This window comes from Carettochelys insculpta, chromosome 1 (assembly GCF_033958435.1).
Source record: "Carettochelys insculpta isolate YL-2023 chromosome 1, ASM3395843v1, whole genome shotgun sequence".
NCBI classification, from domain to species: Eukaryota; Metazoa; Chordata; order Testudines; family Carettochelyidae; genus Carettochelys; species Carettochelys insculpta.
The window spans coordinates 221,045,069-221,062,239 of NC_134137.1; the positions used below are offsets into that span (position 1 = coordinate 221,045,069).

The 17,171-nt window shown below is 41.8% G+C and overlaps 1 protein-coding gene across 2 annotated transcripts in view; it reads right to left on the bottom strand.

The window, feature by feature from the left end:
- Positions 1 to 17,123, bottom strand: part of ATG3 (autophagy related 3) — a 42,700-nt gene extending 25,577 nt beyond the window's left edge. The window contains exons 1-4 of one of the 2 annotated variants that reach the window (XM_074983548.1): positions 16,910 to 17,123; positions 8,475 to 8,516; positions 2,329 to 2,378; positions 1,198 to 1,268 (exon numbers count right to left, since the gene is read on the bottom strand). In XM_074983548.1, the coding sequence (XP_074839649.1) occupies positions 1,198 to 1,268; positions 2,329 to 2,378; positions 8,475 to 8,516; positions 16,910 to 16,981 (235 nt within the window). In that variant the 5' untranslated portion in view covers positions 16,982 to 17,123. The remainder of the gene's footprint in view (positions 1 to 1,197; positions 1,269 to 2,328; positions 2,379 to 8,474; positions 8,517 to 16,909) is intronic. The other variant, XM_074983547.1, reaches the window with a different exon arrangement.
- Between the last annotated feature and the right edge of the window lie 48 nt (positions 17,124 to 17,171).

Sequence of the window (17,171 nt, forward strand, 5' to 3'; positions counted from 1 at the left end):
GGTCTTCCAGTTTTCATTCTCTCAACTCCCTGAAAACTGCTTAGTGGAGAGTGTTCTACTGCATCTTTTCAGCAAGTGTTTAACTTAAGTCAACGGCTGTCAGCATACAGTGATCCCAGGCAGCTGAACATAAGAAATATACAATCTTGGATTTTTTTCTTCTGAACAGGAATCATGAAAGAAATGGCACTAGAAGACGACACAGACGTTGCAAGTACATCACTTACACATGCAGCTTGTGCTACTGTCGTCCACAAGAAATCTGTTGCAATTGTAGGAAGCTCTGGCAGATGAATAATTCAATTCTACCCTGTCCAGCTCATAGGGCATTCCACTGGCCAATTGAGGATTTCAAATCTCCAAAAAGCACAAAGTTGAAGTGTGGAAGGCCACCTTGTGAAGCCACAATTCCCTCTCTGAGGCTTTAAATCACATAGCTTTTGCAAGCCAGAACTGAGGGGCTACACTGGCATCTTTGCTAGAGGCAAGGGTTGACACAAAAGACCTTGTTTTCTTTGTAAAAAGAAAACTCCTCCCCAAGTTTTGGCAGAGGTGTAAGTTTTTCTCTTATAGAAAATGGGGCAGTCTGCAATACCACCACACAATTTTGTGACCATCGGTTTAGCTTTTTATTTGTACACAGCTGCATTCTACAACTTCACTAATATGGTGATTTGAGTTACATAGCTTGTATGAAATTAAAAGTCAGAGTGTTTCCAAGTAAAAGCATTTTCGTATATCTTTTGTAAGCAAGGAAGAACCCAAAGATCCAGTATTGAGGAGGGCAACGTATAAAGAATTTTAAGTTAAAACCTTTCAGCCTATGTCCCTACTAAGGAGGAACAGAGGAAAAGGAGGAGAGATGAAGGGGTGAGCAAGCAAGCAAAAGAGGAGGCCTGTTTAGTGAGTGTTTCCGGACTTGAAGCTTTCACAATGCAGGCTGCAATGGTGATTCCAAACATTTACTATCTTCACGCTCAGTGATGACAGAAATTCTTCAGACTCAGACCATCAGCAGTTTGTGTCATCACAATATTAAAATGCAGAAGACATAAGGGAAAGTTAGGGTCTATTGCCAATTTTAGTTATAGAGTAACATTAAGGTCTACCAGCATGTTCCAATAGGCTTGCAATTATTTTTCCCCAATCATTCACAAGAGCTGTGCTGCATTCAACTCTATTAAGAGTCACTCTTACCATTTTTCGTTACCAAAAACTGTTTGTCTGTTGGGAGATAAGCCTTGACCTTTAACTCTTCTCCTGAAGCCCTTTAAAAAAAGCATACAACAAAAAAGTGAAAAGAGTTCTTGTCTGTAGAACAAGTTTCTATTTTCAGTCTGTGTGGCCAGAAGACAAAAATACCACTAACTTGCTTTTGTTTGGGATTAGTAACCACAACATATGTAGTAGCAAAACTTGCAATATATACTGCAAAATCAACCTACCTTTTTGCAATTTGAAATATACCAACCTGACCAACAAGGTTATCCCAAGTATGAGCAGGAAGGAGCTGGGAAGAAGTACATTGATGAGCTTTCACCTCACAAACTATTATGACTTTTGCCACACTGAAATTTAAATCTACTAATCTTATATTGCCCACATGCATGAATTTTTGCCTTGAACAATAATAATCTAGACACTAAGGTTAGGCTTAACCATTTCATGAATTACATTTGTGATGCAAGACCCTGTTAAAATATAATTAATACAGTTTTGTACCTTCTTGTTGCTTTCCAGAGAGGAAAAATACCTTCTCTGAATATAAATGCTGTAATCACTCTGAGACAGACTGTACTGCAGTGTTTTCTAATCTGTAACTCAACTGGATATGGATTTACATGATCAAATTTCATTGCAAGCTACTAATTTAAATATACAGATTACATCACAGCAATGAATTCACAAGTAGTCCCTTGCAATTAGTTCAGTGGCTCTCTGACACTTTTACTGAGAACATGGTCTCAAAGATGTCATATTCCCTATAAACAATGGGGAGCCAAGAAAGCTCCAAGTAAGACTGAGCCTGCTATTACCATTAGAGATTGAAAGGATACTTAAAGTGGTTTGTTTCCTTTGCTGCCCCAGAGAATCCATCCTGATTGTATGCCTTCCGTCCTGCCTTCCCCAAAAGTGACTCATTTGGGCCATGACAGATAGTGACACAGGTTCTACTGCCACAATACATGTCTAGATTTAGCTCTCACCTGTATTCAATTGATATATATCACACTCATATTGTGCAAAATTTAATATGACCAAAAAACTGCTGTTCCTCCAGCTTTCCACACCTCTAGCTCTCTATACCTCATTCTCTTTTTTACTTACCATTGCCATGTAGGACAGTGGTGAACTAAATGGTCTCCAGCTGCCACAAACTGTTTGGGACAAAGAAAAAAGTGCAAAGCTGATGCAGTGTTTCTCAAACTTTATTTAAAAAAAAGTTAAGTACCCCCAGTTCCCAATTTTCAGACAATTTTTTTTCTGCCATTGCAACACAATTAAGTTGTTTGAACAAATGTAACTGGTTGGTTGGAAGAAATTGCATAAAGGCAATAAACTTGCCATTGTACTTGTGATTGTGTAAAGAGGATAAATAAAAATACTAGATGAACACAAAATAAGCCCAATTTTTAATTCATATATAGTATATGTTTTATGCAAACATCAATTAACAGTGATCAATGAAATTACGAAAAAAAATTACAAGTAATTTAATGCAAAATTTGAGCTTGTTTGGGTGACAGAAAATGTTCAGACCTAGGTTTCAAACTGCTGAGGGCCACAATTAAATCAACGTTTCTGATACGGTTTCCTGTGTACTACCTTCTTCCAAATCTGCACTTTATTCTTTGTTTTCACAAGGAATCAGTCCAATTGAAACACTTTCACTTGTAATTATGAACACTGAACTAAAATTGTACAAAATAGCAATTTTATCACTTACTTCAGATAATAAGCACAATGTTCCAGAGCCAGGCACTGCCAGCTCCCCGCTTTAACCCAATCCCCCTCCCCTCCTCCAGAGCCAGGCAGTCCTAGCTCCCCACTTTAACCCAACCACCCTCCCCTTCTCAGCCCCCACTTCCATCCAATCCCTTCAACCCTCCTTCAGAGGCAGGCACACACCTCCCCCCCCCAGCGTAATCCAAATACCAGCGACTCACTGGAGCAGCCCCCATCGCCACTGCCATGTGCTTCTCCCTCCAAGCGCTCATGAGGGACATGTGCGCAAAGCACTGCACAGCATTCTCATGGCTCCAAGCATTTCATTGCTCAAAGAGCGGCTTACGGATCCAGCATGTGTGCCTCCTGGACTTCTCTCGCATACCCCTAAGGGTACACGTACCACGTGCTGAGAAACACTGTGCTGATGTATGTAGTATAAGAAAGATTTACAAAAGTTCAGCAGGAATTGTATGTAGAACATTTTTTGTAAATTTGTTCAGTGTAACCTTCATAGTACTTCATGTTTCAGAGGTGCAGTGAAAACAAAAGCATGTATCTTCTCCAACTGCTGTAGACAGACTGATTTATTTCATCTCAAGGAACTTAAAACTGAACAGAACTGCCAAGAGTTCTCTTTATATCTTATGGTAACCTCAAAAAGATTTATGTAAATTTACCAGGTTAGAGAAAGTATACCTACTCTCTCCAGCATGAAGACAGCAGTGAAAAAAGACAGTTTTTTTTTTGTCCACGAGGAAAGTTTACTCTTGTCAAACTCTGATATAGGAGATACAACTTTATGAAATGAATGCTTTTTGAATTCATTTCATTGTGGTAGAGGAAAGGGAAATTTGGCTTGCTACTATTTGTGAAAGCTTCTCTTTAAAAAAAAGAAACCCAAATGGAAGCATTTCCCTATTCTCAAACTTTAAATAGAAATTGTAAAAACATTTCCCTGCAGTGCTCAAAACCAAAAGGCAGCAACATGAAGAAACTGACATCAGTTATTGACAGTTAAAAGCTGAGAGGAATTCAAGGCGTGAACAAAAGATGACATATTATGACAGTGGCCAAAGACAGCCAATCATGAATAAATATCAAAGCATGCTAGGAGCAATGAATACATATGGCAACAGAGCTCTGTGCTGAAAAGTTAAATTTAAAAAAAACTTTTCTAGTTACTATTAGTGTATAAAAAGGTAGAGACGTTTCTTAATAGATGCTAGAAATAGAAGATTTTTTAAAAACAACAGCATTTAAGAGTTATACAGTGATTATCAATGCAAATTATTAGTGCACTAACAGTCACTCTACGGGTGCATCTACATGAGGAGCTAACTTCTAAGTTGTATACTTTGAAGTAGTGCCTAACTTCGAAGTAGCCAGCAGAGTCTACACACATTTTTCCCTTACTTCGAACTCCTTACTCTTCTAGGAATGTCGTGCTCTGCTTCGAAGTAGGAAGTGTGCAGATGCTCAACTTCGAAGTTTCTTACTTCAAAGCACAACTTTCGAAGTTATTGTGTAGTGCAGACACAACCTATGTAACTCAAACTCTGTTCTTAAAAATTATCTTCTATTTCTAGCATCCATTAAGAAACTTCCCTCCCTTTTAATACAGTTAATAGCAATTGAGGGAGTTTTAAAATCTAGTTCTGCTCCAGTCATTTATCTGTCCATTTATTCTAATCAGAATGGGGAGGAACAGATGAAGTTTAAAGCCACAGTGAGTTTGTTTTGCTTGTTTATGTTTTTTTTTAAAAAATGACTTACAGATTTGTTCTGCAGCTACTTTCCCATTTTAAAGTACTACTTAACAGTAAAATGCTACCCAGCTAACCAAAACTCGATCGTAAAGTTGCTTCACAGGCTACAGATGACAGACTGACCAACCATTTTCTCTCAATGGCTATGTCTACACTAGCCAAAAACTTCAAAATTGCCATGCAAATGGCCATTTCGAAGTTTACTAATGGAGCACTGAAATACATATTCAGCGCCTCATTAGCACGTGGGCGGCCGTGGCACTTCGAAATTGACACGGCTCGCCGCCGCGCAGCTCACCCAGATGGGGCTCCTTTTTGGAAGGACCCTGGCTACTTCAAAGTCCCCTTATTCCCATCTGCTCATAGGAATAAGGGGACTTAGAAAATATCACTTGCAATATTTCTGGAGCACATAGGCCATGTCTACACCAGCCAAAAACTTCGAAATGGCCATGTAAATGGCCATTTTGAAGTTTACTAATGAAGCACTGACATACATATTCAGCGCCTCATTAGCATGCGGGCAGCCGCGGCACTTCGAAATTGACTCGGCTTGCCACCGCACGGCTTGTCCAGACGGGGCTCCTTTTTGAAAGGACCCTGCCTACTTCGAAGTGCAGTGGCCGCTCACATGCTAATGAGGCGCTGAATATGTATTTCAGCGCTTCATTAGTAAACTTCAAAATGGCCATTTGCATGGCCATTTTGAAGTTTTTGGCTAGTGTAGACACGGCCTATGTGCTCCAGAAATATTGCAAGTGATATTTTCTGTTATGATTACACCCTCTGTTCAGTTTAGATAATAGATTTACACCTAGGAATAGAAAATTACTTTTCCCTGTAAAGTATCTTGAGATGGACACTCAACCATAAATTAAATTTAATGGTAATGGGAAAACAGTGGAAAAAGTTAGTGAAGATCTATAAAGATCCACTCATATATGAGAACGCTGTGTATAAGGTAGAAAACTGCAGCATTTTTATAATCCTGTACTTGTTTTATAAGACTAGACTGGATGGTTGATAGAAGGGAAAATAGTTACATTGACATTTTATAGTGACAGTGTCATTAAAATGGATTTTATCTGGATTAAAACTGTAAATTACTAAAATAAACTTTAAATCTCATTTACTTTTCATCTTTCAGTTTTGACAGTGAAACTAAACCCATCAGTTTCATGCTGATTTCTATGCAGTCCTGTAAACAGACATTTGTGTTCACAACACTGCAGGAAAGTGTTTAAACATCCTCAAATATTTTAATACAAATACCAAATACTCATGTGCCAACCAAAAGATGGCTAAAAATGAATCCAGATATCTGTAGATGTACTAGAAACACGAGGTAAAATAGGGACTCACTCAGCCAAAGGATGCAATGAATAAACAAGTCAGTCACCTCAAGAAGTATTATTGGACCTAAGCTTAGTCTAAAAAGCACAAAACTCCCAGAATTAATTATAATTCGAAATCAGCACAAAAAACACAAGCTTGGAATTGAAATGCATTATCAAACTGGTGCAAGCCTGTGGAGTAGCAAAACACAAATTATCTGAGAGCAGACACTGATTAATTGCTTGTGTATAACTGTTCACTCATACTGACAACATGAGCACCAATCAGTGAAGAGATAGCAGGCCCTTATGCATCTGACAGAATTTCTCTTCAGTAATCACAGTAGAATAGGGTAAGAGCTACATATCCAAGAATGATTAGCGATAGGGGAGGAATATTTTTTCAGAACGCAAATGGCATTCAGACACACAAAAATTCTACCATAAATCTGTTAGTGAATCATTTCACCAAGGCTAAGTGCCCTACTTTAAACTTCTGACCACCTGATTTAATATATTTCCACAGAGAGGAGACACGCTGTTACAGCAGCTCCCTCATTGGTTCCTTCTCCACCCACCTCAACTCCAGGGGAAAAAACCTCTTAAAGTCATGGAAACCGACCAAGTGGCCAAAGAACCAACCAAAATCGGTTCCTCCATAGAGCCAAAGATTAAGTCAATACATTTGAAAATACTTTAGGTGGCTCTCTTAAGACACAATGTTGCCTAATAAGAAAAAACTTCCACAGATTAATTTATTTCAGAAGATTCAGAGTTGGTCTGAATCTTAATCAGAGGCATGTTTATGAAGACAGAACTAGAACTAGGGGCCTAACTGATAAAAAGATAATTATGACAAAGGCTATCTAGTCATGAAGCCGGAGTTAAAATAAAGAAGCTGTAACCTCTTAAAAGTAAAATTTCTAAAACACATGAGCTCTCAACCACTTCAGAACTGATACTCTTAGGTCTAGAGGACAGGAAGTCTTCTCATACATCCTACATTGAATGTACACGTATGACACAGCAATGGTCCATTAAACTGAAGTTCCTGCCTCTGATATGGACTTGTGTCTGATGCTGCAAAGAACAATGACTCCCGACAGTCCATTGAGCCACCTGAACCATAAGGGAAACTCCTATTTAGATATTGCTGTGCAGCTTTCACCACAGATGACAGAGCTGAGCATCTCTGGTTCAGTTATCAAGAAGTATTTGTCTGGGTACCACAAAGCTAGAAAAAACAAACAAACAACCACCTCAAGATTATTTATCATTGAACACATTGGTTGTGTCGATAGTATAGTTTAATCATGTGCTGGTATCAGAACAACATTTCTGTCTCATTTATCTTCCTGTGTTATCTGTTTGTCTCACGACCACTAGCTTCATTTTTGTCTGTCTCCTTCCTTCTTTCTGCATTTGTCTTTACAAAACTTCTCTCTGTCATCCTCTCCTATCATTTTACTCTTCTATAGTCTCAGCACAGGTAGCTTCATGGACAACAGCTTTCAAACACTAGCTCTTCACACAAGAGCAGAAAGAGGAAGAAAACCAAAAAGCACCAATTCCATTTGGTATTGAAACAGGCCAATGTTCTGTAATTCTTGTTTTCTTTTACAGCAGATTTCTTAGCAAGCTGCTACTGCAGGCACCTCCTGGAAACATGGCCAAACTAGCGGCAGCCTACAGAGCAGTGCAAGGAAATGCTTTTGCATGGCACATGGCCAACAACATATTCCGACCACATCACATACTCTGCAGCAGGGGAGCAAAACATGGTGAAAAGCAAGGCTGCTTTCAGCAAGTGAGGGAGGCCCCTAGTTTGCTTAAAGAAAAGGAAGTTTTCAATCCAATGAAAGGTTTTTTCCCCTCCATGTTCAATACAGAATACAGCTGCTGACCCAGGAAAACCAAACTCTCTCTGATTTGCTCACCTTGATAATTTTCCGATTTGTCAACCTTGATTACTATTTTTGGTTCTCCGTGCCTTAAATCTTGAGTCTGTTCTGGTATGGCTATGATCTGAAGAAGTGGGTCTGTCCCATACATTATTTTGTTAGCCTTTAAGTGCTACTGGACTGCTTTTTTGTTTTGATAGCATAGAGACTAGCACGGCTATCTCTCTGTTACTATCTCAGGAATGTTCAGAAAAGGGTGGGTTCTCTGTCAGCTAATAACATACTTAGGCACCTGTTTCCCAAACACCATTTCAAGAGTAGTTCTGTTGCTGACAGACTGGGGTACTGTCCCTGCAGAAACAAATAATGTGCACATAGTGGTAATCACATCCCCAAATTTTCACTGAGTTTGCAGTTGCAGGAGTTAATTTAAGACTGACTATAATGTTATGACAAGCTTTACCACAATATATTAACATTTTCATAGCTTCCTTTAATACATTTTGTAAGTTCTGAGCACTTACCTCTTCTGGAGTGATGACTCCAGTTTCTTTAAATTTTGATTCCTAAAACAAACAAAAATTTCAGAAACATTTACATCTCTCTTGACATTCCAATCCCACTCTCCAAGGCTTAAACTCTGATAAGCTTGATCCTGCCATTGCCCCACTCTAAGTAATTCTGTGCACCGTCCTGAAGGCAGTTGTGGGGTCAGTAGCATAGTTTGTAGCCAGCCTGCAGCCATTTTCTAGAGCACAGAACATTAGCAAGAAAGCAGTTATTTTCAGAATCGAAGAGGTTAACAAAAATGCCACATAACTAAGGTAATTTTTTGCAATGATACAGAACTCAGTTAGCTTACAGGAGGCTCCTTTGGCAGAAAGTGAATCAGAAACAGGCACTCGGCCATGATTTCTGGAACTGCTCTAAATACCAAACTAAAAAAATATTAACGATGCATCAGTTTGTAACTGTTAAAAAAGGCAAAGAATTCTAGAAAAGAATGATTGTTTCCACTGGCAATGTGACTTGGACCCATTTGGTACAGAGATATTATTTGCCTTTATTGTGAATCACGTAGAGACAGTTTTGAGTTTGACTTTTCTCATGTGGTTTTCGCTGTTCTCAATTGGACAAAGTACCTTGCAATCTAAGATTTCAGTTTAAATCTATGTTGAGACAGACATCTAGGAAGTTTGTTAAGTATACAAAACAGGCAGCTTTACACTTGTGTAAACCCAGAACGTATGTCAAATTTCACGTCAGAAAAAAATATATCAGCACTAAAAGAAAAGCTTTCCGTCATAATTTTAAGATTATCCAAAATGAAAAACCAGCAGTTACCCATATTTGGGATGTGCCACCCATCACTGTAACATGACACTGATTTCCTTCCTACTGTCCTGTATAGCCCTTAGATTTCATTATCAAATCTCAGGACCTCTTTTCAGCTACTTCTCTGACTCTGGGCTACACTTCCATCCTTTCCAATACTCCAATATAATTCAGTTTTCAGTCAAGCATACACTCTACTGTTAAAGTTAATTGCTACAAATGCACAGTATGGGGCACATGCGGAATTGGAGGATGTCTAATTATCTGCCTATGATACCCCTCTTAGAAGGGAGCTGAGAAAAGCAAAATCATCCCCATATAAGCAATACAAGTATAGATACATCTTGTTTTAACTATTCTCTCATTGGATTTTTTAAATATTATATCAAGTCATTATACTTATCACTGGATTAAGCCCTGTTATACAGAAATTTAGTATCCTTTTCATTTAGAATGTAGAAACTTTGTACAGTCTCAATATTCACAAACAATTATTCACGAGCAGCCAGCAGCTGCCACTTCCCCCAGGACCCCAGGCAGGAGTGCCGGCAGCCTGGGTCTGCCACATTTGCGAAATTCAACACTCTCGAGGGTTCCCAACACAGAACCCCCATGAATGTTGAGACCCTACTGTATGTCTGTTCACATGGGAATTTTATATAGGATGCATAAACTCTGTATTAAAGACTTTTCTTTGTGTGTGTCTTGTAGACTAGTTCCTAGGAAAAAGTAAGGTTTAAAAACAAACTCTTTGTACCCTTTACTTTTGGGCTGCTTAATTGATTGCCCTATTGAGTGAATGAGGTGTGAATGGAAAGGTGTGTAAGACAAGCACCTCCAGGTACTTGCAAGGGTTGGAGAAAGGATGGAAGCTGGATCCAGGACCAATAAGAAGAATGGAACCAGTGAAACAGGCCCATTGAAAGAAGACAAGACATATGGACACCTCGAGAGTCATCAAAAAATGACTGCTTTTGGAAGCACCCCCCCCACACTCTTTGAAGCTGAAGGAGGTACCACCCTGGAGAAGGTGCCACTGATACCTAAATGCATATTCATAAGTTTGCTCTCCCAGATTACACATATGCATGAGACGGCTAACTGGTGGAAACCTGCACAAGAGAGAGGACACTATAAATGGAAGGCATCTCGCACAGGAACCCCGGGTTCTGTCTTGTCAACACAGCGCCAATCCAGATTGGCAGAAGTCTGGCTCCACCCCTCACCCATCTAACTCACCTGGCTAGTGTAGTTAGTGGGAGCAACTCCTGGTAACAGCAATAAGACAGGTAGAGGTGTGTGTGTGTGTGTGTGTGTGTGTGTGTGTGTGTGTGTGTGTGTGTGTGTGTGTGTGTGTGTGTGTGTGTGTGTGTGTGTGTGTGTGTGAGAGAGAGAGAGAGAGATATCATATATGCATATGTGTTGATTGCTATATGTGTATTACCAATAAATGTGCTGTTTTGCCTTTTCACCCAAAGAGATCTCGTGCAGTACTTTTCAGTACAATAGAAGTCTGTCTCCTCCCCTCCAAAGAGAGGGGAAAAAAATAAATTTAAGAGCATTATTCAAATAAGACAAGCAAAACTGCTTTACCACTGTGAATCAATAAAACATCAACACTGCATGCCAATGAAAATTCTACTTTTAAGAGTTTGGGATAACAGATAGCTCTGCTATGGCAGTGTATTGTTACTGTACTAAACTCTCAGCATGCTATGACTTTTGACTCAGTCCCAAGGTGACTCATACAGCACATACACATCTGAGCTCCTGAGTGTGTGCAGGGCCAAAAAATTCAGCCTGCATCCCCTGTCAACCTAGCGCAAGAGTAAAAAGCTTAGCTTCTTTAGAAGGAAAGGCTACATGTATATTGCATTTCTAGAAGGTATTTTAAAAATCCCATCCATTTGTAGCAGTAAAAGAGCCTAGTATACAAGTCTAGTACACGACCTAAACCAAAGTTAGCAAAAAGATCATGCTTTGAGCAAAAGTCAGGCCACTCTCAAAAGAGGATGCTTGTCAGCAAGTTCATTCTTTAGTACATGAACTGCTGGCATTGCTAAAATATCGATTACATAAATGCATCATGGCAAGTTAAGATAAGAACACCCCAACCTAGTATTAAAATGGCTTGACAGAAGCAACAAATAGTGGTGGTTTCATCTGAAATATCATGAGAAAGGTACAAAGAGAGGTAACAAACATAATAAAATATGTAAAGTGATACACAAGTTGTTTATACTAGATGGTTTGCCTCCATCTATAAATGCTGGGATGCCTCATCTCAATCCTTTGTCTCGCTGATAACTGAGCCAGTCCTTTGTCATGGGCATGCATGTGCAGTTGAACCTCTCATCTGGAACTCTTTTGTCCAGCAACATCTGTAATCTGGAATGATTTTAGTTAGTCGGATGACCACCATGAGAGTGGCCAAGTTTCCTGTGGTCCCATGAAGTTTGTTTGCAGCCACCACTCCTGGCTCTTAGTGTTCTGCACTATTATGTAGTTCTAATTTACTCTTAAATGTCTTCTAAGAGCCCAGTAAGCTGTGGAAGTTTTCATAATGTGATCGTCAATATAGACCTCCTGTGGTCTGGCAAATTCTCTCTTTCAGCACCAGTCAGGTTCCAACGATGCCAGACAAGAGAGGTTCAACCTATAGTAGTTCATCTATAACAATAAAAGTAACTAATACCTGTGCTTTAAATCACCAATAAACCTAGCTGAACACCTGTGCCACTGAGCAGTCTGTGGTCTTCTTTGGCAGTTCAATTAAAGTCTGCTGTGAAAGCCTTCTTGCCAGAGTCTGCAGCACACAGTACCGCAAACGCAGCTAACATGCAGTCAACACGATCTACTAAAACAACCAGAAGTCCTGTGGCACCGTGTAGACAAATGGATTTTTAGAGCATAAGCTTTCTTGGGCAAAGACCCACTGCGTCAGATGCAGGAATGGTAGGCATTCCAGAGGAGGATTTAAAGAGGGCGCCTCAGTGAAGGGGAGGGCCAGAGTTGACAAGGTCTGTTTAGTCACGGAGAATGTGGTCCATTATCAGTAGCTAATGGTGAGGTATGAACATCCAGAGCAAAGAAACTGCTTTTGTAGTGGGCCAACCACTCCCAGTCTCTCTTCAATCCTTGGTTGATAGCATCAAATTTGCAAATAAACTGCAGCTCTGAAGTCTCTCTTTGGAGTTTATTTTTTAAGGCTTTTTTTCTTGGAGGACTGCTACTTTTAAATGTTACTGAGTGTCCAGGGAGACTGAATTGTTGTTCTACAGGTTTTTGTACTTTTACCGCTCTTGATATCTGATTTATGTCCATTTATTCTTTTACGTAGAGATGGCACAGTCTGGCCAATGTAAATTGCAGTGAGGCATTGCTGGCACATGATGGCATATATCATATTAGGAGATGTGCACGTGAAAGAGCCACTGATGGTGTGGTTAGGTCCTGTGATATCACTGGTGCAGATATGCGAACACAGCGGGCACTGAGGTTTGTCGCAGGGATTGGTTCTGTGTGTAGAGTTACTGTTGTGTGGTCTATAGTTGCTGGTGAGAATTTGTTTCAGGTTGGCAGGCTGTCTGTAGGTGAGGACAGGCCTGCCTTCCAAGGTCTGAGTGAAGGATCGTTGTCCAGGATGTGTTGTAGATCACCAACGAGGCACTGGAGAGGCTTTAATGGGGGCTGTATGTGATAGCCAGCGGTGTTCTCTTGCCTTCTTCATTGGGCCTGTCTTGTAGTAGGTGGCTTCTGGGAACACATCTGGCTCTGTCAATTTGTTTCTTCACTTCCTTAGGTGGGCATTGTAGTTTCAGGAAAGCTTGGTAAAGGTCTTGTAGATGTTTGCCTCTGTCTGAGGGATTGGAGCAAAGGCAACTGTACCTTAGTGCCTGGCTGTATACAATGGATTGTGTACTGTGCCCTGGATGGAAGCTGGAGTTCAGGTAAGCAGCCGCCTGTGGGTTTCTGGTATAAGGTGGTATTTATGTGACCATCACTTACTTGCACAGTAGCATCCAAAGAGAAACTTCAGAGCGGCAATTCATTTGCAAAATTTCACACCATCAACCGAGGATCGAACAGAGACTGGAAGTGGTTTGCCCATTACAAAAGTAGTTTCTCTACTCTATGTTCACACCTACACATTAGCTATTGATATTGGGCCACATCCTCCCTGACTGAACAGACCTTGTCAACTCTAGCCCTTCCCTTGACTGAGACTTCCTCTTTAAACTCACCTTTGAAAGCCCCCCACTCATGCATCTGACAAAACAGGTATTTGCCCACGAAAGCTTATACTCCAAAATAGCTGTTAGTCTATAAGATGCCACAGGAATTCTGGTTGTTTTTGAAGATACAGATTAACTCAGCCACCCCTCTGACACTGTCTACTTAATTTGTTCTTGTTATGTATCTCTCAGCAAGCTATTCAAAGTACAAAGATAGTGCATAGTGTGTATCTTCTTTCAATACAATGTATTACAGTGATCAGAGGAGAGAGAATTGGAGCTAGAGAACTTCTGTGTTCTATCCTTAGCACACAAGCAACACACTAAGTAAACTTAGGACAAGACACTTCACCTCTCTATGCCTCAGTTTCTGTCTCTATTCTCATAACCAGTGATGGGCAATTTTACAAAAAAAACTTAGGTAGAACAGACATTACCCTAACATTTACCCCAAGAGGCAAGAAAATTTGGTTCATGACTGAAGAAGACTATAGCGATGAGGATCTTGAATGTGAAACAAAATATTTAAGGAAGTTCTGTTATAGAAGCTTGGACTGATCAACAGGATTTAGTTTGTGATTCTTCCTGGAAAGGGTCCCAGTAGAAAATAACTTCTGAAAGCATGCACTAAATCTGAAAGCAAAACTGTCTTCAGTGTTTTCATTGCCTGAACTGAGGAAAATTTAAAGACTGAACAGACAGCAAGAGAAGAGAAAGGATTTATTTTTTTTTAAAAAGTCAATTTTAACACAAGAGATTATTAACAGGTAAGAATACTTGGCAGTAGAATAGCCACATATAAAACTCAGATATATTGCTTATTTAGTACTGTATGTGTTACAACTATGCAAAGCACAGAAGTATCTGTGTGTTACAAGGGTTTGGTGTGTATTAGACTATGTCTAACACTGCAATTAGACACCCACAGTTGGCAAAGGTCAGCTGCAGTTGTCTAACTACTGTCTACACATAGCCTTATTTAAAAGCCTTATCTGCGCACACGCAAATTATACCACTTGAACTACACTGGAGTACTAAGACTGAAATGCCCCCTCCCCAAACGTGGACCCAATTAAATACAGGTGTTTATAGCAGCACAGTTAATTTCTCTAAAGCAGGGTTAGGCAGAAACCAGCCCTCAATGATACTCTGGGCCACCAAACATCCTGTGGCCCAAAGGCTGCTCAAAGCAGCCTGTTACTGGGGCCAGAAAAGCATCTCTGCACAACACGCCCCTTGGAGACAGATCTCTGCATGCTGCCACCGACCCCTGCACAATCCTTGCAGCTCCCACTGCCCAGAAACCAGCTAATGGCAACTGCTGGGCCCTGCTGATAGAAACATGCAGCACATGAGGACCCCACCCAAAAGGAGCACACTATACAGAAATACACACAGGCCCCAGCAGTTGGCTGCTTTGAATGGCGTGGGCAGGCACAGCAAGCAGGAAGCCTGCCTAAGAGTACTGTGGGCTGTAGACTGGGAGCCACCTATGATAAGTGCCTCCAGAACAGGGCCTGCACCTGGCACCCTACCCTTTCCACACACCAACCCCTACCTGAGATAACTCAAACCCTCTGCTCCCCATCCTGGTCATAACCCACTCCCACTCCATAAACTACCTCCTACATCCCTTCTCCTGACCAGAACCCTCTCCTGGCTCACAAACCCCTGTCCAGATCCTGCAATCCAATCCCTGCTCCCAGGTCACAACCCCCTCCTTCACCCAAACTGCCCCTAAGATCCCACATACCCTCCTGCACCTCAATCTCCTACCCAGAGCTCCCTCCAGGACCCAACTCCCATCCAAACCCTCTCCATTAGCATCACAGAAGACTGACACCCTTAACCACTTATCACATTCTTAGAGGTCCCACTCACCATAAAAAAAAAAAAAAATTGCCTCCCTTTACAGCAAGCTGTGCAAACAAGCCACCTGTGGCAGAGTGTCTAATGTGACCAGACAGCAAGTGTGAAAAATCATGACACATTTTTGGGAAGAGAAAGATACAGTTGTGCATAAAAGAAAAACTATTTATCAGGTATGTGTTACAACTATGTTGAATAGTAAGAGAGGAAGCTGTGCTAGTCTATACACTATCAAAACAAAAAGCAGTCAAGTAGCACTTTAAAGACTAGCAAAATAGTTTATTACGTAAGCTTTCGTGGGACAGACCCACTTCTTCAGACCATAGCCAGACCAGAACAGACTCAATATTTAAGGCACAGAGAACCAAAACAGTAAGCAAGGAGGACAAATCAGAAAAAGATAATCAAGGTGAGCAAATCAGAGAGTGGAGGGCTGGGGGGGGAAGGTCAAGAATTAGATTGAGCCAAGTATGCAGACCAGCCCCTATAGTGACTCAGAAGGTTCCCATCACAATTTAAACTGTGTGTTAATGTGCCGAATTTGAATATAAAAGCCAGCTCGGCTGTTTCCCTTTCCAGAACGGTGCGATAATTCTTCTTCAGTAACACACGTACCTTTAGGTCATTGACAGAATGCCCCATTCCATTAAAATGTTGACTAGCTGGTTTGTGGATCTGGAGTGTTTTGATGTCTGTTTTGTGCCCATTGACCCTTTGTCTACAGGAGTGAGAAGTCTGTCCAATATACAAAGCTAGTCTTTAAAGTGCTACTTGACTGCTTTTTGTTTTGATAGTGTTACAACTATGTAAAGCACAGACATATTGTGTATGTGCACACACTGATACAGCACAAGGACAAGGAACAAGGGAGGTTTAGGCTGCGCACGAGGAAAAACTTCCTAAGTGTCAGGATGGTTAAATACTGGAATAAACTACCGATGGAGGTTGTGGCACCTCCCTCTCTGGAAATATTTAAGGGCAGGTTAGACAGACACCTATCAGGGATGGTCTATTATGCTTGGTCCTGCTGTGGGGGTAGGGCACTGGACTCGATGATCTCTCGAGGTCCCTTCCAGTTCCAGTGTTCTGGGATTCTATGACGTCCGGTCGCCCCCACAGGCCCGTTTCCACCTGTGAAACCGCTCCCGTCCTAGCGCAGCCCTTAGTGCACACACACCACCGGAGACACCACCCCCCTCACCGACACAGTTACATGCACCAGAACGGTCACGGCCCCGGCCCAGCAGTCAGTACCCCAGCGCAACTCAGCCCCGGCTCTCACCCGCCGCTACCGAGCTCCGGGTACCAGCCGGGCCCCTTCCCGCCGGGCGCGCAGCGGGCTCCCGGCTGCGGCAGCTCCACGGGGCTGGGAGGTGAGGGGCGTGCGCAGGCCACACGGGTAAAGGCTGCCGAGGGGACGGAGGGGACCGGGACGGTGTGGCTGCACCGCCGGGAGGGGGGGGGGCTGTCCTCCACCCAGCCAGGCCAGTCACCGCCGCACGTGCCCCGCCGGCCGTTACCTTGAGCACGGGAGTGAGGTACTCGGCTACCTCCAGAGCCTTCCCCTTCACCGTGTTGATGACGCTCTGCATCCCGCCGGCGCGCGCACAGACAACCCCACTCGCGCCTCAAGCCCGTTGCACCTACCGACTTCCTAGAGTCACATGACCGGTTACCCGCCAGGCACGTGACACGGAAGCCCCGCCCACACCTTTTTGCTTGCTCGGCAAACCACTGCCAGGCTAGGGCTGACAATGCGCACGCGCAGCAGGCGAGACCTTT